The sequence below is a fragment of the Nannospalax galili genome, unplaced genomic scaffold, assembly GCF_000622305.1.
Source record: "Nannospalax galili isolate Female #2095 unplaced genomic scaffold, S.galili_v1.0 scaffold1364, whole genome shotgun sequence".
In the NCBI taxonomy this organism is placed as follows: domain Eukaryota; kingdom Metazoa; phylum Chordata; class Mammalia; order Rodentia; family Spalacidae; genus Nannospalax; species Nannospalax galili.
Window position 1 is genome coordinate 110,003 of NW_008350758.1, and position 24,722 is coordinate 134,724.

Consider the following 24,722-nt stretch of genomic DNA (forward strand, 5'->3'; position numbering starts at 1 on the left):
TCCGCCTGCCGTTACTCAGACAACCACTAGGGGGGCAGGGACCCACCATCCTTTGAAATCAAAGTAGAATCCAGGCAGCCTTTACACAGGAGGCAAAAATCATTGTAATTTGCTGAAAGATCATTATGCAAAAAGGTCAACTCAGAAAGTTATCATTCACTAAACCACTGAAGAGTTAGTGGAAGCTTTGATTTTACTCGGACTACTCACCCAATGCTTAGTGTTTTACTGAAGAACGTTTTTCTCACCCCACTTTACTGACTTCCCTGTTTTAACAGCAGGACCTTGCTGTTAAATAGACAGGACCTTCACAACTTGCTCTGGTGGGTTTTCTTCATTTTAGTGAGTTGTTTTTCTGCTCATTGACTGAGGGAAGGTGGGAAGTGTTCTTAGAACGATCCTTCTTCACTGTGGAGATGAAGCACCCGGGACTCTAAAACCCCAGCCTGACCAGGCTTTCCTTCGGGTTCACAAGATTTTTGTTGTTGTTTGATTGATTATTGATTTTTGAGACAGAGTTTCACTGTGTAGTCCTGGCTGATCCAGAGCTTTCTATGTAGACCATGTTGGCCTGGAACTCACAGAGATCCCCCTGCCTCTGCCTCCCAGGTGGTAAGACAAAAGGTGTGCCCCACCATCCTTGGTGGTAAAGTCACAAGAAAAGGAGCCTTGAGGCCAGTGTGTGAAAAACAGTTCAGCAAAGGTGACACCCCAAAACCTGTGACTTCCAACACTTTAGAGACCTCTTATCTGCCCGTCCCTCGCTGCTCCTCCTTCTGAGGGGCCCCTTTGGAAGGCTCAACCCAACCTCAGACGCTTACAGTTACCGTGAGTCAAGTTCAGGTAATCACTGGCATCCTGTGGGGACAATCCTGAGGAAATGGGTGGCTTCTGTGGGTGACGCTGCGGGACAGGATGCTTAGCAAATAAGCCAGTCACACGAGGGCAGGTGCCCTGTGAGCCCACTCTTGTGAAGTGTCTGGGGTCACAAAATGTCTCAGAAACAGAAAGCAGAGAGGGGGTTACCAGGGACGAAGACGGGGTGGAGTCGGAGGTCAGTGGGTGTAGAGATCTGGTGTTTCGGGGTGACAGAGCTCTGTGAACGACTGTGTGGATTGTGCTGACCACTGGTACACTGTGCACCAGTCGTGAAGCAGACAGCAACTCTAATGATATGTATTCTTAGTAAAGTTAGGTAGAAAACGGTGTCCTCAGGGCTCTAGTTCTTCAGGTCAGGGCTGCTGAGACACAGTGAACTCTCGGAACAGTGGCTTCGTTTTGTGAGTCACTTGAAAACACCAGGTTTCAAGCATTTTTGTGTTTTGCTAGTTGGGAAAAAGCTTATAGTTAACTAAAAGGAAGCACTACCTTATGGAAGTAAGCAAATTATATTTATTGAGAGAGAGAGAGAGAGAGAGAGAGAGAGAGAGAGAGAGAGAAAACAGGCCATAGCACAAATAGTGTAATTTGGCCACATTCAGACCCCTCCCCCATACCCACCTCCACCTCGCTGTTACTTCTATTTATATCTTGGGAGTAGTCCAAGCAGAACGAGTTGGTGGTGGGGACGAATAGGGGAAGGAAAACCTGCTAGGAGTCATCCCAAAACTAGCTTAGCTCTAAACTTCTGATGTCTGTGCTGCTGGGAACTCACCTGACCCGAGCTGAGCTGGCCACTTTGGTGCCCAGCTGTGTGGCCTGCCTGTGCTCCCGCAGCTTTCTGCCACATGGTGTTCCCAGGAATACTTGGAAATCCTTCTGCTGGGTGATTAGGGTCCCAGAAAACTGGTCAATCCTCTACTGTTTTTACGCAGCTCCTGGCCTCAAGATTCACCTTCCACTGGCCTGAAGACAGTGATGGCTGCTTCTCCCAAGCCAAAAACAGACAGATGTAGCCCGGTGGAGCACAGAGACTTTGTGACCTCAAGAGGCCAGGAGGCAGGACCGAGGTACGTTTAAGATATGTGTGTTGTATGTGTCTACACGTGTGCACTCTTGCATACTTGTAGGGGGGGAGTGTTGGGTTTGCCCCGTTGAAGGCAACCTGCCCTGTGCTGGGTTTGATTTCAAGAGCTTTAGGATTCCTCCTGGTCCAACTTGTGCCACCCCAATGATACCCAGTAGGAGGAGTGCAGGGTATACATCCTGAGGCAGATGTAGAGCCAATTCCTACGAGGAGGTCAGGGGGGTTGGGCTCTGTCCAGAGGAGAAAGAGGAAGAAAACGTGGATGGAGAGAAGCAAGAACAGAAAGGGCAGCTCCTCAGGACTCCTTAGAGCCACAGAGCAGCCCCCAGGAGGAAGGTGGTGGGTGCTGTTGGGGCTGCTGTTCTCCTGGAGAAGCGAGGCACAGGGTCTGTGCTCCACGTCCACTCTGCTGATATTTCCAGGTCTTTGCCAAGAGAGGTCCAGTTAACCATGTGTGGAAGGTGGTCGGTATTTTATGGAAAATACTAGTTCTGACTTTATCTACATTTGAGGCAGCCTGGCTATCACTGTTAACCCTTCCCTTCCTCGTGCTGACTGACTCACTGTCTTAGACTAAAATCTTCCCCCTGCTAGGCACTGGAGATCTGTCTGACCACCTTTCTCTGTGACCAATTGCTCCTGGATGTGGGACAAATTCCTGTGTCACAGGAAGCTTTTTCCAATGCCTGAACCCATGTTCCACTTGGGCTGCATCCTGAGAAGGTCCCAGGGTAGGGGCATCTCTGGTCCTAACCCACAGCTCGGCGCTGGGGGTGATTGTCTCTTGGTGGAAGCGTTCTGCTCTCTGTAATGAAGACCGTGCTAGGCACTGGAGATCTGTCTGACCACCTTTCTCTGTGACCAATTGCCCCTGGATGTGGGACAAATTTCTGTGTCACAGGAAGCTTTTTCCAATGCCTGAACCCATGTTCCACTTGGGCTGCATCCTGAGAAGGTCCCAGGGTAGGGGCATCTCTGGTCCTAACCCACAGCTCGGCGCTGGGGGTGATTGTCTCTTGGTGGAAGCGTTCTGCTCTCTGTAATGAAGACCTCTATTCCAGCAGAGTGTAAGGTCTTGGGGGCTGGTAGTGAACCTTTTTTTGATGCTGAGCAGTGCCATTCCCACTTGATTTCTACCCATGATTCCCAACACATGAATTCCGGCTAAGGACAGATGGCACCATATACTGCCATGTTAGTGGGTCCATGTATAATCTGCGTTCCTGCCACTGCGGTGCATTTTGTACATGGGCCCATTGATGATACTCAGGTGTTCAGGAGAAGAAGCCAACAGGTACCAAAAGAATTTATCATCCTGTCAGCTTGAAGATTAAAATCTTCCTTGCTGAAGTCACTTTTTGGTGAATATCCCAATGGCACACAAATGCCTTCCTGATTTTTTAAACTCATTCTGAAGCATCTGTCCACACTCCTTTTTCAGTGTTCCTTGTCACTAATTTTCTAATCATGCTCCTTCCATGTTCTCACCATCCAGCCAAGCCACTGGGAGAGCTAAGGAGTTGGTAATGGCTGGATATCTGGCCAGTTCTTCTAGTAAATGAGCAAGCAGGTGCACCGCTCAAAGAGTCCTGTGGAGAGGATGTCCCTTCACTACTGCCATTCAGGGCCAGATTAGGGCCACAGGGCCATCTCTTTCCTCTGCTGGGGCTGTCTAAATCTTGTGCAGAATCGTCTAAAAATGTGTCTTCCTTTGCTCTGTCACTGATGGCGGAGACAGCTTCAAGAGCACAGATACAGGCATAGGGAGCCGCACTGGAGCGGGAGGAAGGTGTTTTGACTGCTCACCTCTACTTCCTTATGCCTTCTGATCACACGTGCAGTACTTTTTTTGTGAAGATCATGTGCTGGTTTAGCATGCAACTTTATGGCCTGGTGAATGATCTCAGTGAATTTTGTGCTAATTGAAGAAAGTGATGATGATGATAGATGATAGATAGATGATAGATAGATAGATAGATGATACATAGATGATAGATGATAGGTAGATGATAGATAGGTGATTGATAGATAGATGATAGATAGATAGATAGATGATAGATAGAGGATAGATGACAGGTGATAGATAGATAGATAGATAAATGATAGATAGATGATAGATGATAGGTAGATGATAGATATGATAGATAGGTGATTGATTGATAAATGATAGATAGATAGATAGATGATAGATAGATGATAGATGACAGGTGATAGATAGATAGATAGATAAATGATAGATAGATAAATGATAGATAGATGATAGATGACAGGTGATAGATAGAAGATAGATAGATAGATAGATAGATAGATAGATAGATAGATAGATAGACAGATGATAGATAGACCTGAGTCTGGGAAGTCCAAAATCAAGGGGTCCACATCTGGCAGAGGTCTTTGCTCCATGGTAAACCGCGGTGGAAGGCACGTGGGAAAGAGGGTCCCTGAGAGGCAGAAGGAGAGCAAACGCACATTTATGACAGTTTGCTCTCATTCTCATAATGCAGAGCGCTCTTCCACGAACATGGCATTGATCTACTCGTGAGTGCAGAGTCCTCATGCCCTGATCACCTCTTCTGAGGCCCCACCTCCAACGCTGATGAATGGAGAAAGGTGTCTCTAACTTTGGGGCATGCATTCAATCCATAACACTTCACCTCTAGCCCCCCATATGCATGCCTTTTTATATGCAGAATGTACTCATTTTATCCCCATAGCCCCCAAAGTCTTAATACTTTGTTCCAGGATCAGCTCAAAAGCCCAAACTTCATTATTCTCATCTAACTCAGACGTGGGTGAAACTCTAGGCAGGACTTGTTCTGAGGAAATCTCCCCACCACTCCCCCCAGCTGAGAACCTAGGAAATAAAAACAAGTCCTTCCAAAGCATTATGGTGGGAAAGACACAGGGCAGACCTCGTTTTAAATGGGATAAAGAGGCCAAAGAAAGGATAATGGGCCCCAAGATAGTTCGAAACCCAACAGGCAGGCTGGGAGGGGTGGTGCACACCTCTCACCCCAGCACTTGAGAAGCACAGGCTGGTAGATCTCTGAGTTTGAGGCCCGCCTGGTCTATATAGCAAATTCCAGGGCAGCCATAGCTACACAGTGAGACACTGTCTCAAAACAAACAAGCAAAAGGAAACAACCCAAATCCAACAGGCAACACTAACTCTAAAGGTTGCAGAACAATCCTTATGTATGTATGATGGTTTGAGGAGAGTGGGAGTGTGGGCCTCGTACCTGCAACAGGCCTCACTCCTCAGCTTCCCTGGGCTCTGCGCAAGCAGCAGGTCTCAAGGAAGCCAGACACCCGCTGGCTTGGACGTGGGGAGCAACTCCTATGGAAGATAACATGATCATGTGGATTCCTGAGGCCGCATACCTTCTCTAAGTACCACAAGAGAAACTGCAGGTACCAATTCCCGCACAATAAAAACACCACAAACTTGGCTAACTCTATGTAAGTAGAAGGTTGCTTTTTAAATTTTTGTTCATTTTTTCCTTCATTCTCCAAATTACCTTTGGAGAACATGTTGCTGAAGGAAAACACTAATGAGACCAGTCATTGCTGAATGACGTGTGACTCAGTATGAAACAAGCACATGTTTAGCCACAGCTACTTCTGAGATGAGCACGTGAGGATTTTGCTTTTCTCTTTAGGTTTTCTGAATGTGCCAAGTCCTCTAGAGTAACTGACAAACGTTATGGTCTGGACTAAAAGGGACTTGAACTCATAGAGATCCACCTGCCTTTGCCTCCCAAGTGCTGAGATTAAAGGCCTGCACCACCACGCCTGGCTCCTGTGTCACTTTTGTCTTGCCTTGTCTCTGTCAGTGACAAAAATGCTTAGCAGTGAGTTGAGGACATTTCATAGAGAATAATTTATCTATCTAATCATTAAAACTTCTTTTTTCTTGATTATGCTCACAACTATTAACACAAAAGAAATCCAAAGTGTAATGAGCACTTTAGCTCATTTTATTAAATGAATTCATTTGCTGCGATAAATTTTTCCTGCATAGGAGAGTCTTGTGATAACCTAATGAGAAATTGGATTTTGCCATTTCAAAGACATGTTTTTAAATAATTTAAATTATTTCCCATTTTATTCAGTTTTAAATTTATTTTATTTGCCAATCTGAAAGAATAAAGGTCAGTTATGTTGCCATTACAAAAGGGGGGGGGAGGTCTGAGAACGAGGCTTAGTACAGTGCATGCCTAGCACATCTGAGGCCCATGGTTCTATGCTATGCTTGGTGGCACACACCTACACTCCCAGCACTGGGAAGGTGAGGCAGGAGGATCAGGAGTTCAAGGTCATCCTTGGCTACATAGTAAGTTTGAGGTCAGCCTGAGGTACATTAGACCCTGTCTTGGAAAGAAAGAGAGAAAGAGAGGAGAGAGAGAGAGAGAGAGAGAGAGAGAGAGAGAGAGAGAGAGAAACAATGAGGGAGATGAAGATGTGGAAGATGAAGAGATTATGGCACTAAGTGACCAGAGTGTCAAGGCCACCGTGATTGACAGCATCTTCTGTCACCACCGTGGGACAGCTTCTGTGAGGTGCACCAGACTGTGCCCAAAGACTGTTTCCTCTCCGGGCTCCCATGACTCTGTCCTACTCTGTATTCATTCATTCATTCATTCACACTCCATCGTCTATGGCCTACGTTTGGATCTGACTTGCTTAACTGTTCAACCCTCTTACCTTGCACATTTTCTTCTAGATTCCCCAAGCATCCTCTGCCCTCAAATCAAGGCAGGGGTTGGGGAGGCCCTGGAGAACTCGAGGCCATGCAGAAGCTCTACAGCGATGACTGTGTACTGGCAGAATCACAGGTTTGCCCATTGGAACTCATCAGTCATTGGTAGACCCCAAACTGGTCTGCACCTCGGAACCCGTGTCCTCCCTTCGAATACTTAGCTTCTGGTGGTGTTCTTGTTACTGCCCGGCCACTGCCCCTTGCAGGGTCCACAATAAACATGTTTCCTTTCTAAATAATAATAAATAAGCACGTAGCTTCTGAGGCTGCAAATCTGTCCCTGATACCCTCGCCTGTGGCATCTCCCTGCACAGACCTACAGGAGAGATGCTCTCTCCATGAAGCCCCCACAGTGCCCTCGTAAACAGCCTCACCTGCATCACCTGCTTCCACCTGCCTGCTCCATGTCTGCCATTTACTGACGTTGTTCGATTTCTTTGATTTTCCTTTTTAAAAATATTGTTATTTAACGACACGGGTGCACTCACATACATGCAGGCAATACATTCGTACACATAAATTATTACAAATGATGGAAAGGATTTGAGAGCAGCCCTGGTGGGAGGAGGCCTACCAAGGGCAAGACAAGAGTCCTTGATGCCAAAGGGAGCATTCAGACTTCATTGTGGGCCTGGAGGACTGATCACCTAAGAGGGCACTGTGGGGACTTCATGGAAAGAATATCTCTCCTGTAGGTCTGTACCAGGAGATGCCACAGGGGAGGGTATCTTGGACAGGTTTATAGCCTCAGAAAGGAAATATTTATTTATTATTATTTGTGTACACTGTAAGGAACAGAGGGCAGTAACAAGAACACCACCAGAAGCTAAGTATTCGAAGGGAGGACACGGGTTCCGAGGTGCAGACCAGTTTGGGGTCTACCAATGACTGATGAGTTCCGATGGGCAAACCTGCGATTCTGGCAGAACAGAGCCATTGTTGTAGAGCTTCTGTGTGGCCTCGAGTTCTCCAGGGCCTCCCCAACCCCGAGGGCTGAGGATGCTTGGGGAATCTAGAAGAAAATGCGCAAGATAGGAGGGTTGGACAACCTCCCCAACCTCTGCCTTGATCCGAGGGCCGAGGATGCTTGGGGAATCTAGAAGAAAATGCGCAAGATAGGAGGGTTGGACAGTTAAGCAAGTCAGATTCAAACATAGGTCAAACAAGGTTGGGTATGAATCAATGAAGAAATACAGAGCAGGTTATCTGACTGGCACACACTGTGTTTGGGAAAATAGTATAGATGTAGCTGAACATGCGGGCTGGAAACAGACAGTGAGAGTTTGGCCTGTGACAAAAAATAGAAGCTCAGGAGGCAATACAATTCTCGAGTTAAATTGAGGTTATTTTACTTGAAATATATATAAATTGTATATATTAATAACACACTATGTGATATCGTGATACCTATAGACACTGAATAACATTCAAATCATGCTAAACATATCTGCATATCTATCTCCTCAGTTCTTTCTCATCTTTCTGTGGTGAAGCCCTTTGGAATTCTCTTTCAGCTCTCTGAATCCCATAGCACATGATGGCTCTCCACAGCGGCCCCTCACTGGAACTTCCCATTCCCACCTAACTGCAGTGGCACTCGGCGATCATGCTTCCCCAACCCTTCCCGCCGGCTTCTAGGAACCTCCTTTCTATGTCCGACTTCTATGAAATCACTATTTTTTACTTCATCTACGAGTGAGATCATGCAGTGTTTATCTTTCTGAGTCTGAATTATTTCACTTAAGTAACTTAATGAGCTCCTGTTTCATCTATGCTGTTGCAAATGACAGGGTTCCGTTCTGTCGTTATGGTCAAATAGCACTCTGTTTTCTATACACATCACGTTTTCTTTATCATTCATCAGTTGATGGCACTTAGGGTGCTTCCATTTCTTAGCTATCGTGCAATAACCATGGGTGTGTAGTCATCTCTGAAAAGCTGATTTCATTTCCCTTGATAGGCACAGTGTTGGGATTAGTGGATCATATGACAGCTTTGTTTTTAATTTTTTCTTCCCTACTGACTACATTCGTTTACTTTCCCACCAACAGGGTGCAAAGTTCTCTTTTCTTCACGTCCTCATCTCCACTTGTCATTTGACAGTGATCCTTCTCAAAGAATGAATGGATGCCTCCTTGTGGTTTTGAATTACATTTTCCTGATAATCAGCCAACAATGTTGGGCATTTTTCTTACACCTTGTTGGCAAGAGATTTTCATGCATACCATCTTATTTGAGTCATAAAAGTGTCTTCAAAGTAGAAGATGTCATTTTCGACCTATAAATGAGGACATCAAGGCTCAGAATGGTTAAGCAATGTGTTTTAGTTCCTCTCTCTCTCTCTCTGTCTCTCTCTGTCTCTCTCTCTGTCTCTCTCTCTGTCTCTCTCTCTGTCTCTCTCTCTCTCTGTCTCTCTGTCTCTGTCTCTCTCTCTCTCTCTCTCTCTCTCTCTCTCTCTCTCTCTCTCTCTCCAGAATCTTATGTATCCAAGGTTAGCCTCAAACTCACTATGGAGTTGATGATGACCTTGAATTTCTGATCCTCCTTCCTCTACCTCCCAAGTACAAGCACAGACGTGGACCCCCACAGCCATTTTCCTGGTGCTGGAGATTGATTTCAGGAAATCACACATTCTAGTCAACTAAATTACCCTCTAGGGCTCTAGGCCCTGGCACTGGCTAAGCAAACTTGAGAGCTGAGCTAGTGAGCAACGGAGCAGGTGAACAAGGCTGGACTCTGAGCCCGTGATCTCCATTAACACCTGATGCCCCTCTGTCACATAGGACTCGTGAGTCCCCCACATGGATGCTTTTGAGCCTGTCTGCTGGGACCCTGTTTTCAGAGTCCCATGCATACCTCACATCACCTTTACAGATGAGCTGTAGATATGACTGCTTTGTTATTTTATAGGGCAGTGCTTCCCAAATATGGCTAGTCACTATCACTTAGTATTAATAAATACAGATTTCTAGGGTTTCTCCTCTGAGATCCTGGTTTGGCAAGTTTCCATAAATTTGTGTTTGTGATTAATTAATAGTGCTGGAGATTGAACCCAGGGCTCCAGGAATGCTAGGCAAGTGTTCCTCCCTCAGCTCTGATACATGTATTTCTAGCATCTGATGGTGGCTATTAGTTATGAGATTCCCCTACTTAAAAGCTGTCTGCTTACCATGGTGTTCACTATTGACTCCGTGGCTCCCGCTGGTCAAAATTCTTCAAAAGACTGAAAACAAACTCTGGCTTTACTTCTGAGAAAGGAACACAGGAAGACTCTGGGGACATTCCAGGCCTATGCTAATACTTCAGCGGCATAAATTCTTTGTGTGTATGTGTGTACATGTGTGTGTGTTCCTCCGTGTGGGAGTATGTGTGTGTGCAAGTGTTCATGTGAACATTTCCATATAGGTCTTTCCTCAGGCATCTTCCATCATTTGAGACGGTCTCTTGGTAGTCAGGAATTTAACCGAGTAGGCAAGGCTAGCTGACCAGTGAGCTCCAGGGATCTCCTGTCTCTGCTCCCCTCTCACAATCACTGTGATCGAAAGCCTGTGCCACCATTGAACTCAACGTCCTCACACCTGGAAACAGGCACTTTCAGACCATGCTGTCTCCCTGGCACAGCAGTTTAAATACTTTGGGGAACAATGAGCTTTCTTCCCATCCCCATCCCCACTTGTCCCCCATGCAGCACTGATGCGCTATTTCTTATCTCAACAGCACCAGCTGGAGCCAGGAGGGCGAGTCCAAGCAAGGCCAGTCACCGTCCGCACTGCGGCTGCTCCTGCTGGGGAAACGAGGAGCAGGGAAAAGTGCCACAGGAAACACCATTCTGGGCAAAACTGTGTTTGAGTCCAAGTTCAGTGAGCAGACGGTGACCAAAGCATGCCAGACCGAGAGCGCGATCGTGGGAGGGAGGATGGTCATGGTCATCGACACTCCGGACCTTTTCTCCTCCCTAGTCCCTGCTGACGTCAGGCAGCTCGGCCTGCAGCAGTGCTCACAGCTCTCGGACCCTGACCCCCATGCGCTGCTCCTCATCATCCCCATTGGCCACTACACAGCGAAGGACGAGGAGATCATTGAGGGCATCCGGGTGAGGTTTGGGCCTGAAGCCTTCAGACACGTGGTTGTTGTCTTCACTCGGGAAGATGAGCTGGGTGAGGACTCGCTGCAGGATTACATAGAAAGTACTAACTCTCTTAAGGCCTTGGTTCAAAGAGTTGAGGGCAGATACTGTGCGTTCAACAACAAGGTAGACCAGAAGCACCAGGACTCCGTGTCCCAGCTCCTTCATGTGATTGAGCGTCTGATGGAGAAAAGTCCTGGACCATATTTTATGAGGATTACAATGGACAGCAGCAGATTCCAGGTAGGAATTGTCTAGTGGAGGAGACACATATCAACACAAATCAATAGACTATCCCGCTGTGCAATGGAACATATGCTTTGTTGAGGGCGATGTGTATACATACTCTGGAGTCATAAGAGATTGGACTTTCAGTATCAGCCTGGGTGGTTGGACTTCCTGGAAAGTTAGTGGGGAAATGAAGCCCTTGCCTCCCTTGTCCCCTCGTGTTATTATACAGGTGAGAGTCTGTAGAGTCTCTCTTCCCTCCCTTCAATGAAAACCACCTGCCCCTTGCTTTGCCCGCTCTCTCTCTCTCTGCCTGTTCCAAAGGCTGTGGAGTTCTCTTCCATCTCTGGCCTCTAGTGTTTTCTCCTCACACAGTTTGGGCTCTCTTCTTCTTCCTGCTCTTCCCACAGGATCCCCCACTGTGGCTTTGAGCTCTGTCTTTTCTCCCTAGCCTTCAGTGGTCTTAGCCCAGCTGTGCCGTGCTAGGTCTGACGCTTTACCCTGTTTCCGCTTCGTTTTAGGAGGTCACTCTTCCTGGAATCCACCTGCTTCTTAACTTTCCTGCTGCCACCGTCCAGCCTGACTCAGCACCTTTCCCCCTTGGACTGTTTTTACCTAGTAACAACTTTCCCCTTGTTCATTTGGGAGCCTGATCACCCACCCCACCTCACATACAACAGCCAGATGTTAATTGCATTTAATTCTTTAACATGAAAGGAAAATGTATTTGAAATCACGTCAGTTAAAGAAACGCACACGTCCTGTGAAGTTCTGCCACTGCGACTGAGTGAGACGTTCTAGAATTCAGTCACCTACAAACTTGAATGAGCAGGTGGATGTCAGTCGAGAGGGGTCAGACGTAGGGAAGCCCTGGAAAGATGTGGTAAGAGAGACGCTGCCAGGACTAACGACTGATAAAGTAAGGAAGTGTAAGCAGGAAAGCAGCGCTCACAGAGCACACCTTAAACGTCAGACGCCCACATGACAAGTCTTTGCACCACTTCCTTGTGAAGGTGTTTTACAGATGAGGAAATTGGCTGGTGAGAGGGTCAGCATCTGGCCGGGGCTCAGAATGTGCTTCCCATGAGGACATCTTGCTCAAAATGCTTCAGACTTTGTCCTGATCTTGACTCAGCGTGGCCCCTTGCTCTGCGCCCTGTTTCCTGTGCTCACCAGCCTTCCTGTTGGTCCCTGAGTTATGCTGGCACTGTGCACCTACAGTTCTCTCCACATTGGTGCTTCCTCCCTCCCTCCCCCTCCCCCTGTGTCTTCTCTGTTTATCCATCAGCCTCAGCTTCAACTCACCTCCTCCATCTCCCTGGGCCCTTGACTCAGATTCAGGCATGGCTCCCAACTTCTCTGCCCACCCAGATCCCTTTAGTCAGTCACCACCACATTAAGGGATTCCTGTGGATAAGTAGACAATGGCTGGCTCCCCACAAACTCCATGAGGACAGAAATGTCTGTTTTGTTAACTACATTGTTTTATGTCTTGTGGAGAAGAGAGATAGTAATATACACTGAGGAACTGCTGTGGGGATTAAATACGATGCTTACAAAGTTGTTAACAAATACTGGAGACTTGTCCATTGTTCAGTAATCATTAGCTGTTATATTATTTTGCCATGCATGAGTATACAAAGATATTAAGTACTTTAGAAGCCCAAAGAAAACATTTGTATTAGAAACATGTGCTATCTCAGCACCTTTTGAAACAGTAAAACCATAAATAACATGAAGACCCATCACTATCACCTTGACACCAATAACCAGTTCTTACTAGTGAATACATTGGATCTACTAAAAAGGATGAGGCAGCTGTGCAGACACTAACATATCACTCAGGATACAATATCAAACAGATTTCTGAACAAGAAACCCAGTGAGTCTCTCCTATGCTCATAGACATGTATGCATATCTGTATAAGCATATTGAAACACATAAGCTTCTTTATGAGTTAATAACTGTCACTTTTCTGGTTGGTTACACATGGGAAGATTATTTTTATATCATTTTATCATGCATATTTATATTGAAATAATGTTTTGCACATAAAGAACCCTAGGAAATCAGGTGTAGGTGGAGAGAGATCTAAGAGCCTCAAAGGTAACAAAGACACTGGGTGAGAACAGATAAGAAAGAACAGAGAGGCTGTCTTGGTTGTCATGATGAGTCAACGGAGATAAGGTCAGAAAGAAGTGAAGGAAATTTCTATGAACACCAGATCATCGGAACTGCAGATTATTGTTCTCATTTTAGGAGTAAGGATACTGGCACAGCAAGGAGAAGAGGATGTTAGTTCTCTGCTTTGTTTTCCTTACCTGATTGGGTATTCTCAGTGTAACCTCATATCAGAGGCGCCATCTCTGCGCTGGAGCTGTCTCCATCCCTGGGAATCTGTTGCAGGAGCAGCAGTGAGATCAGGGGATCTGTCTTTCTTGATATGTGCACAAATGTTAGTGAGGATCGTGACCGTGGCCTAGACTTGACCTCATCCTAACCAGCAGACACTCAGCGTTATATAACAGTGTCTCCATTGTTTATTTTGTGAAAAGCTGATATTTTAGTTCTGTATGCACCATTCTCTCCCCGCCCCCCCTTATTTTCTAGGATGATGGGAATGGAGCCGCACAACAAGAAGGGAACAGCCTACATGGTAAGTCGACCGCGTGCATCCTCTTAATGCACTGCACATCCCAAGTGAAGTGGCAGAAATTATATGGATCAGACCAAAATATACCTTAGCCTGGGTGGGCACCCACACCTGTGCCCAGGAGAATCCTAACATCTGTGAGTCAGTGAAGCAGAGCCGCAGCCCTGGGCGTCTGGTGTCCCCGGCCTCCTCTGCCATGCTGTGGAGCCAGGCTCGCCCCGCCCCCCAGGACTTCTTTCCTAACTCAGCTTCTTCTTCCCGGTCCTGGGTTCAGTGCTCCTGATGGGAAAGCAGAATACACCCCTCATGGACAGCACCAATGAGTAGCATCCAGGTACTGATCACCATTAACGTTGTGTCCCACAAAACTAAACAAGTCAGTACACATTAATAAATGGCGTGTTCCCATAACATGAACACACAGGGCTTGTGCAAACATTGATGTACTTTAAGGCTATTTCTGGGCCAATGCTGTGTGGAAATTGAGAATTCTGTAGTTAATAATAATATAGAGTCCCTGTCTTCATGAAATGCCCCAAAATGATACAATAGTTATTTTAGAAATTTACTAAATTTGATAATAATAGCAGTAATTGAAGCTGACATTGTCTGGTGGAAAATAAAATACAAATACTTTATTCCTCATAGCATACAAAGTTATTTATACATTATATTACAGTGTATAATATATTGGTGGGCATAGTAGTGGCAATGGAAGGCTAAACACACACACACACATCTTTTCTTTAACTTTTAAAGTTTATATTGAGGGGACTGGAGAGATGGCTCAGAGGTTAAGAACATGGACTGTTCTCGAAGAAGACTGGGGTTTGAATCCCAGCACCCACATGGTAGCTAACAACTGCCCATAACTCCAGTCCCAGGGGATTTGACAGCCTCTTCTGACCTCTGCAGGCATGGCACAACATGGACGCCCTTACCTACATTCAGGCAATACATGAATACACATAAAATAAAAATAAATTTTTAAAAGTTTTTTTTAGAATGTATTGAGAATTTCATACATGCATATAAGCTGTTTTGATCAAATCCACGCCTACTTTCTCCCCTCCAACTCCTTCCATATCTCCCCATCACTTTTTTCTGACCACTTCATGTACTCTTTATTTTGTAATGGGGCTTTTTGCTACTTTAATATTTCCCCCTCTGAAGAGGTAACCCTAAAATCTGTTAGGGATTAGATAAGAGCTCCTAAATACTTTTGACATTTTTGGCCTTTGGAACAGAGAATGGAACGCCCAAGGATATTTTGACTTTTAGCCAAGAAACTGGCTACTTTTCTTTAGGGTCTTTTTACCCTAACTGCCTAGCCAGTTCCTACCTCCTACTCTTGTCACAGCATCCTCTGAAGTGGTTACTCAAATTGCCAATAGGGAATTGGAAGCAGACCACTCTGGCTTCTTACATGCTGCAGGGACACAGGGTGAGGCAATTGGGGTACTCCCTTCAGTGGGTCTATCTAAAAGACTCTCAAATTATATAACTCTTATCTGTAGGGAGAAAAGAAAGCCCTTGATTGGTGAGTAGGGGATGTGAAGAAGGAAAGGCAAGAGTAATTAACATTACAAGTTCTAGACAGGGAACCAGAAAAAGATCAAAACAGCAAGTTTCAAATGTTCATATCAGAGTCCATTGGGATTTCTTGACCGGAGCTTCCAAAAGCATCCCTCCATTGGGTTGCTCCTCATTTTTCTTTTGTCTACACAGGCTGGACTCGAGAGTGATGAACTCAGGATTTGTTTTCAGGCACATTGATTAACTGTTGGAGTAGTTAGAATTAGTGTCAATTCCCTCTCAAAGGCTTCTAGATAGGAGGAGAAAACAAATTTAGCCATCATTTTAGAACAATAGCTGGTTGTCTCCCTTAGCTACAGGTGGGCACTACAGTATCGGAGACCAAGATCTGAAGTGTTGCAACTGAGTAGTACTTTCTGCTTAGAAACAAAATCATCAATGAGAAATAATTGTTTAAATAACATTTTATATGGACTTAAGCCTAATGTCTGGGAAGTATAATCCCTTGAATTCTTAAAGAAATACACTGATGACTTTACTCTTTGGTTATACTTTCCTTTTGGGTGTTTAAGGCCATACGGTTGGCCCAAATAAATCAATTTATTTTTACTCTAAGGTCATTTGAGGATCTGTTCCTCAGGGATCACATGGGCTTGGGAGGAGCCCCTGCCTCCTTTCTTTTACCAGTCCCATCTATGTGAAGATAAGTCAAAGGTCCTGCTTGACCATGACTGGCTTCACTTGGAAGCATGAATGAGATGTTCCCTCTGAGTTGACCCTCCTCTTTGTAGACTGGACACTGGTTCAAGGCCATCTGGTGGGGTCTCCATGGCCTCCCTGAACAAGAGGACAGGTGACTCACCACAGTTACAGGACATTTTGAGAGATGCTCCATAGTCCCCTGGAACTTAGTCAACCTTGGAGGGAAAGGAGCAAAACCTGTCCTGTAAGTCCCTCTGACCAAATTAATATAGGCCTCAGAGTATGGCTGTTAAACATCCAAGAAGGTTATTATTCTCATAACAGCCATGAAATGAAGGTATCTTATTATCAATATCATGATTTTACTCCCTGTAGTATTCAAAATTCAGTCAATGCTCCTTAGTCCAAGGCCTCAGGAAGATGCATGTGACTGAACAAAATCATTCTTATTGATCCAAGGCATGGGAGCATCTCAGACCAGGCAGTTGGAGATAATTTTTGACAGCTATAGCTTGCGTTAGGAGATTTCAAGGAAGCTGACTTTGCTTTTGACTAGGTGTTGATAGGAAGTGGTGTAATTCTACGGCCAGGTGCTTTAAGATTTGTTGTCCCAGAGATGGTGAGAGTGAGGTGAGGCAGAAGCTGTCCTTTCAGTTAATAGAGGGATGTTTTAGAAATCGTTGCTTTTGTCTGTGTCAGACACGCTGTAGAAGTCATGGTCTTGAGTGCTGGTATCTACTGTACTGTGACACTGGATGACAGGCTGAGCAGACAGCGTCGTTAGGGGCTGCCGTCTCCCTTCTCCACTCCACTTCTGCCACTGTACTGTATGGAGTCTCCTGTGTTGAAGGGACCATACTGGAAAGCATACCAAATGAAATAATATGATACTCTTTTCCTTGATTGTGGTTTTTATTTGGGTTACAGGATAGTGAGTTTCCTCGTGTCTTTTTCATACACGTTGTCTTGGTTAATCTTCCCACTTCCCACTTATCTCCCCGATCCTCACACACCACCACCCCTCTGCTTAAACCTTTCTACTCCCAATATTCCTATTCCGTACTTTCCTTTTACCTGTATTCTGCTATCCCTGCTTCCTTATAGAAACCCACTCCAGGCACCCTTTCCAGTTCCCTAGCTTCTACAGGTACTCCAAGTTAAACAAACAGAACTGAAGAGCGGAAGCTAGAACCCCCATACGAAAGAAAACATGTGGCATCTGTCATTCACGGCCTGGGCTATCATACTCAGTGTAATTTTTCCAGTTCTACCTATTTACCTTTAATTTTCATTTTTTCTTATAACTGAATAATATGGTGTAGATGAACTACATTTTATCATCCATTTATCAGTTGATGGACACCTAGGTTGCTTCCATTCCTAGCTACTGTGAATAGAGCCTCAATGAACGTGGGTGTGCGGGTATCTCTGTAGTATCGTGTGTAGTCTTTTGGGTATATGCTCAGAAGCACTATCACTGGTTTATATGGTAGTTTTATTTATAGCTTTCTGAGAAGCCTCCAGATTGATGTTCAAGGTGGTTGTACCATTTTACACTCCTACCAACAGTATATAAGTGCTCCCTTTCCCCACATTCACACCAGCATTTGTTGTCATTTGTATTCTTGATGATGGCTATTCTGACTGGGGTTTTGATACTTTATATAAAACAAAGTATATTGCACCTTTTGTGTGGTCTGGGGAACAGCTTGTGGGAAGCTCTTGAGAAGCTCTTGAGGCCTGACTCAAGGTCCTCCTTGGCCATGAACCCTCCATAGCTGCTCTGTGTCTGTCAAAGCACCAGGGTTGTCTTCATTCAACAGCTTGGACACTTCACCCTTGTGAGCTCTGAGATTCACAAGAAAACAGTTTGTTTAAGGTGACATAGCAGGATACGTCATTTTGTACTCGAGTCCCATCCATTTTCCAGAAAATAACATAATTTCGTTCTTTACAACAGAATAAAATCTATTGTGTGCATATATATCACATCTGTGTGTGTTTGTGCATGCATGTGTATGTGCAGGTAAGTGTGTACATGCATGTGTATATGTGTGTGCACGCATAAGTGTGTGTATGTGTACGAAAGTGGAGGCCAAAGGACAACCTTGTGTGCCACTTGATATACCATCCACTTTTATTGAAAAAGAATTTCTCCCTGGCTGGCACTAAGATTTTTTCCAGTTTCATCTATTTACCTGTAAGTTTTGTTTTTCTTTACAGCTAAGTAATATGTCATTGCATGCCCTATTTTTATGATTCATTCATCAGTTGACAGACATCTAGTTTTCTTACATTTTCTAGCTAGTTTGAGTAGGGCAGCACTGTTCAGCTAGACTGTTTGGTCAGAGAGCCTTAGGGATAACCTGTCCCCCCCTCCCAGCACTGTGATTACAAGTGCACCCCACCATGTCTGGTGTGGGCTCTGAGAATTTTTCTTAGGTCTTCATGCTTTCAAGGCAAATACTTTACCAACTGAGCTACCTCTTTAGTCCCATACCACATTCTCCTTATCGATTTGATTATTGATTGACATCTAGGCTATTTCTCTGTATTGCCTACAGTGGATAGTGCAGTAATATACATGAATGTACATGCATATATTTTATATATTAACTAAAATATTAATACAAAAATTTTTAAGTTCCTCTCCCCTCAGACAACAGGGTTCTTACAGCCTCCTCCCACAGATTCCCATGGATGTGGATCATTTTCTTGTTCTGAAAATCAGGTAATGGGGTCACACTGCATGCAGGTCTTGGGTCTCCTTCTTCTACTCAGCATGATTCCATCCATGATTCCATCCATGTTGTATATCAGTTAAATAAAAACAGAGTAGTATTTTATTGTGTGAGTGTATGATTAGGGGATATTTTAAATCAGATTTTCACCTCTTCCAAGAACCTTAGCCCATGGGCCTCATGCCCCAATACTTAGCTTTGAAGAATAAAGATGAAAGAAAGCCCAATTTAGCATGTTTGACCTGGAAACCGCAGACTTCTGGGTACTTCCTAGTTCATTCATTTTCTTCTTGTGTCTTCTACCTGAATTGCAAGCTCCTGGAGCTAGAGTCTTTCAGGGTCAGTGGGATGAGACCTTATTGGGAAAAAGTAATGTGTCCATATCTGTATTCAGCTCAGGAGAAGATTGAATTTTTTTTTTTTTTGCCCCCACAGGTCTGAAGAAGAGACAGCTTCAAACCTCAGGACCTGAGCAGGACCAGGAGATACCAGAACTGAGGGTCCTCCTCATAGGGAAGCGTGGTGTTGGGAAAAGTGCAGCAGGAAACAAAATCCTGGGGAAGCGGGCCTTTAAGACTGATTTCAGTGAGCAGCCAGTAACTCAGACCTTTCAGTCTGAGAGCAGGGTCTGGAAAGGGAAGAAAGTTCTGATCATTGATTCTCCAGACATTTTGTCGTGGAAGGATTCTGACTCTAGGCTTAAGGAGCACACCTCTACAGGTCCCCATGCCTTCCTGCTGGTGACACCACTGAGTTCTTTGCTGAAGACCCATAATGAGATATCCAGCATCATCAAAAGACGTTTTGGAGAAGAATTCACTAAATACACTATCATTCTGTTTACCAGAAAAGAAGATTTTGTGGCTCAGGACCTAGATACATTAATAGAAGAAAATAATATCTGTGATATCACTCAGAAATATGGAAATAGACACACTGCCTTCAACTACCAGGCTACCATGGAGGAGGAGCAGAGCCAGGTGGACAAGCTCCTGGGGGACATTGAGCGCATGGTGAAGCACAACGGCAGCAAGGCTTGTGCCTTCAGAGGTACAGCTAAGCATAAAAACGGTTTTTTGTGGAGCACTTGAACTATAAGAATATACTAGAGCTGTCGTATGGTGAAGGGCATAAAGAAGATGGGGAAAAGCCCAGCTGAGGCTGTAGTTCAGTTGGCGGAGTGCTTGCCTAACATGCACTGGGTTTGATACCCGGATCGGGGGGCATGGTGGTGCATGTCTGTAATGCCAGCAATCAGGAAGTAGAGACAGGAGGATCAGAAGTTCAAGTTCTTCCTTGAGTATATAATGAGGTCAAGGCCAGCATGGGCTACATGAGACCCTGTCTTTAAACCAACCAAACACCTAACCAATCAGCCAGCAGGTACATGTGATAGTCTCTTTTCTCTGTCTCTTTTCTTTTTCAAATTGTCCAGAAGTTTTGGCTTTCCCAAGCACATGCCCAGAATTGGCTCTACTTCCTTCATGACACTTTTGGCATCTCCTCAGCTGGGATCCTGAGGATCTCAAGGGATGATGTAGACAGAGCTTTTACAGTCTTCTTTCACTCACAGTTGTGTTAGGTGCTTTTCTGTCGCTATGATAAAATATCATGACCAAGGCCACTTATAGAAGGAAGGGTTCACTGGGCTTAAGGTTCCAGAGAGGGACGAGAGTCCATCATGGAGGGGAGGCACAGCCAGAAGCTGGAGCACGGCTGCTCCACGGCAGGAGCAGAAAGCTGAGCACTTATGTCTTCAAACAGGCGCAGGAAGCAGAGAGACGAACTGGACACAGGATGTGGCTTTGAACTCACAAACCTGCTCCCAGTGATGTGCTTTCTCCAGCAAGGCTGCATCTCCTAGGGATTCCGTGACCTTCCCAAAACAGTGCCACAAACTGACCAGGTGTCCAAATACTTCAGCTTACAGGGGTCACCTCATTCAACCACCACAGCAGCATACTGCTGCTGAGGCTCAGCACTGGGCTGCAACAATGGCATAGTTGAGGAGCACTAATTTACTTTCCTTGCTCTCTGGGTTCTCTATTCTTCACTGTGTTGGAGGTGGGAACCATTTAAAAGAAAGTGTAAGTGGGGCTGAGAAGATGGCTAAAGTGATAAAGTATTTGCTTTGCAATCATGAGGACCTGAGTTTGATCCTCTGAACCCCTATGAAAGAAAGCCAGGTGTGGTGGCACATGCTTTTACTCCCAGTGTCGGGAGGCAGAGACAGATGGAACTGTGGGACTTGAAAGCCAGCCAGTCTAGAACACTTGGCAAATTCCAGGTTAGTGAGAGTCTCAGAAAAATAAGGTAGACTGTGAGTAGGGAATGAGAGCTGAGGTTGTCCTCTGGCTTCTACATACACATGCATCCATGTACCTACACATACATGTGCATCTGTACACACATACATGCACACAAAGAAAGTGTAAGTAGCTGCAGTGATACTCAATGTACAAAATATGCTAAGAGGGTAAGAGAGCTGTGCACCCAGACAAGAAGAGGGAGCCCCACTGCTCTTGGTGAATTGGTGCCATGTGGCTCTAGATGGGGTTAGTGGTCCAACTACAGGCTCTCACCTTCTGAGGAAGGACTACACATGTTCTCAGGGCTCCATGCTCTGTTGACCTCATCCTTCAATTCATACGCATCTCTTCTCTTCTGATTCAGAGGTCCTCACCCAGGAAGATCAGTAAACCCAAAACCGTGTCACTATTTACTTTCTTTGTACATTCCCCATGAAGCTTCAGGTTCTAGGGAGCATCTAAAGTAGAAGGACAGGCAAGCAGGAAGGTCAGAAAAGAGAGTCTGGAGAAACTCATTTGAAAAAGTTTTTGGAGAATTAGGAGGATTTAGATGGTTGAGGAGGTAGGGAGACATTGCAAGAGTTTAGCAGCTTCAAGAGAAAGAACAGGACTGACTGAGATTCCTTTGTGGGTGAGATGAGAGCGGTCTTGATGGAAACAGACTTCATGGTACCAGCACCACAGGAAGGTTGGACCACAGATCTCAGAGAGGCTTGTCAACCAGGTCCTGTGTAGGCTCAGAAACAGGGACCGAAAAGCATAACAAGTGCGCTAGGCTCAGGATAAGCAGCTCAGCAATTGCTCCTGGAGGGAGAAGAAAGATGGACTTTCCTCTCTCTTTACTTTGTAGTAAATATTGGTAACTAGACAAGGAATTAGCAACAAATGACCCCTGAGTGGTGCCAGTGCCTGTGCAAAGGCATAGAAACCCCCAATAGTCAGAACTCCACGCACTTGCAAATTCCATTCACAGGGAAATAACTTCTCCATCGCTGACAGCACACCAAGCACTATCGTCCTTAATAATCATGAAATTCTGTTAACTAGTCAGTAAAAAGCAATGCAGGTCATCCTAGCACACCAAGCACTATTGTCCTTAATAATCATGAAATTCTGTTAACTAGTCAGTAAAAAGCAATGCAGGTCATCCTGCTTTTAATGAATGTGAGACAAAAAATGGACTGGAAATCAACTGATAGTATATGTGAGTTTTTCATGAAACACCAATTTTATAGACTAGCTTTTCAAATACCTCCAAGACAGTTTCCTTTAGTCACCAGAATTGGTAATGAGAAGACTTAGTGACAGTGGGAACTAAAGACAGAAATGAAATGTGTGGACTAGACCCAGTGGAGGGAGGCCAAGATAAGGCCAGTGTTTCTCATTGGTGCCAAGGATTAAGAAGAGGTTCTAGAAAAGGAAACAGAGTGAATTTAGAGATGGGAACAGTGCCATGTTCACAGGTGAGCACCAGCACCAGACAGGGTGTTTTCCAAGTCCCACTGTTGCATTCAGAGACTGTATAACCAGGGCAAGCCAGTCTCGTGTGGGATGGACCTTCCTCGTCAGTGGGAGGCCTTGATGCTGTCTGAGCCTAATGACGAAGCTCGTTCTATGAAAACCTTGGAAAGATGAATTCCATATCAGTTCATTGACATGAATCTTTCCCAACTCTCTCTGCACAGAACTTTTGAACATCATCCTCGTGGGAAGAAGTGGGACAGGAAAGAGTGCGACTGGGAACACTATCCTGGGGAGACCTGCCTTCGTCTCTCAACTCCGAGCCCAGCCAGTCACCCAGAGATGCCAGAGTGGCAGGAAGATCGTGGATGGGCAGGAGATTGTGGTTGTGGACACTCCATCATTCCTCCAGATGCCTGGGGTTCAAAATCATTCTTCCTGGGTTCAGGAGGAGGTGGAACGCTGTAATTCCCTGTGTACAGGAGGAATGAATATTTTTGTCCTGGTCGTCCAGCTAGGACGGTTCACTCAACAAGATGAAATGGCAGTGAAGCAACTGGAATCCCTTTTTGGGAACAAAATTTTGAAATCTGCAATTGTGCTTTTTACACGGAGGGAAGATCTTGGGGATGGAAACCTTAGAAATTACATTGAAGACGTGAAGAACAAGCCCCTTCAAAGTATACTCGAAAAGTGTCAGAAGAGAGCCTGTGCTTTTAACAACAAAGGTAATGATCTAGATCAGGAAAATGATGTGAAAACTCTTTTGAGATTAGCCAACGATCTGGTAAAGAGCCATGATGGATGCGAACATTCCCGTACATGGGGGTATGTCAGCAATCCCAGCAAAATTCTAGGGTACGTTAAAGATAAGATCAAGGAGGGAGTTGAAAGGTCTAGGATCTCTTCAAGATAGGGACACCTGATACCAGACAGAGGCAGAGGTGGGGGAGGTGGAAGGGCTGGTAGGATGAGCCGTCTCACAGAAGGTCTTTGGCTGTGATAGTCAAGAGGCAAGTGCATCAACCCATGTTGACAACAAAACCCATGTTGACAGTGTTTATTTAGCTAAATAATTGTCAAGCAGAGCCAGTTAGTAGGGAATTATATAGGAGAGAGGGAACAAGCTAGATGAATGTAAATATCAAACTGATATCAAGGGTCAAAGTCAAATCTCCAGAATCATCACTTCACCAATGAAGGTAGGATGAAGCCAGAACTGACACTGTGACCAAGGCTCGGGCCTGCAGAGTGTCACACTATAGACAGTGCCTTGAAAACCAGAGGATCCAGAAGCATACAGAGAGGTGCAAGCCCAGTATGATTCTGGGTCTACCAGAAAGTGGACGTGGAGCAACATTCCGACTCCACTCTGTCTTTTGTCTCAGCTTCAATGACATGAAACTTGCTTATTGGTTTCAAGGTGGTGGTGTTGTGTGCATGGCTAAGCAGATCTACCGGAAGTTGCTTGAGGTGGGCAATGTGGAGCCTTCTCCAAGGTGAATAGAAAGCCAGGTGTTTTTAATAACAGCAACTTTGTATGTGCTTTGAAGATGGGATCTATGTCATCTATATTTTTACCCTGATAGTATTAGTTATCATCAGGATTAACATATTTTATGAGAAAGGGCTGTCACCACTAACACTTGTGATGCTACCTTGTTCTTAGCCAATAGGCTATACAATGATCCTACTGCCTTTGAGTGCCACATGCTTCTTAACACAGTACCTGCTCGAAAATGTGTATGAAATATTTTGAGTTGAATCAAATAATAAAGATGAAATTTGAAATTAACCATGAATTCACACTCTCTTAATGTCAATTCTTCTGGTTTAGAGAAAGTGTCTTAATTCTATGAAGAAGTAATTGAGATGTCTAGATACTTTGACCAAGGTGAGGTTTTCACATCTGCGATGCCCGAGGGTCTTCATGTGGGTGACAGTCATTGAATATCCGGCCTCTGCCAGGTCAGAATTCTTCTACTCTGAACATTTCACTACAGCAAGGACAGACGACTACAAACAATCTTATCACCAGGAACAGGGGAGGATTCTAGTCTGGGAGAGAGTTTTGCCTCTTCCCCTAACTTCCCTTCTGTTTGAGGGCAGGAACACATCCTAATGGGCTGCCCCTGACTGAGCAGGTGATGCCTGGTTGGGGGCAAGGTTGGGGGGGTAGTGTATGGGATAAGCAACAGGCATCCTCTTAGAGCTAGGGTCTAATACACGTTGCAGTATTT

At 45.1% G+C, this 24,722-nt stretch overlaps 1 protein-coding gene across 1 annotated transcript; it reads left to right on the forward strand.

Moving 5' to 3' along the window:
- Positions 1 to 1,780: 1,780 nt before the first annotated feature.
- Positions 1,781 to 24,212, forward strand: Gimap8 (GTPase, IMAP family member 8). Its single transcript, XM_017801891.2, has 5 exons — positions 1,781 to 1,949; positions 10,443 to 11,094; positions 13,691 to 13,736; positions 19,148 to 19,762; positions 22,707 to 24,212. The coding sequence occupies exons 1-5, from the start codon at positions 1,858 to 1,860 to the stop codon at positions 23,396 to 23,398; spliced, it is 2,097 nt and encodes a 698-aa protein (XP_017657380.1). The 5' UTR covers positions 1,781 to 1,857; the 3' UTR covers positions 23,399 to 24,212.
- The last annotated feature ends 510 nt before the right edge of the window (positions 24,213 to 24,722 follow it).

Excerpts from the sequence above, each read along its gene's own strand:
- Gimap8 (XM_017801891.2), top strand. The coding sequence starts at position 1,858 with ATGGCTGCTTCTCCCAAGCCAAAAACAGACAGATGTAGCCCGGTGGAG. Across the intron at positions 1,950-10,442 it reads GGCCAGGAGGCAGGACCGAG|CACCAGCTGGAGCCAGGAGG; the intron begins GTACGTTTAAGA and ends TTATCTCAACAG. Across the intron at positions 19,763-22,706 it reads CAAGGCTTGTGCCTTCAGAG|AACTTTTGAACATCATCCTC; the intron begins GTACAGCTAAGC and ends CTCTCTGCACAG.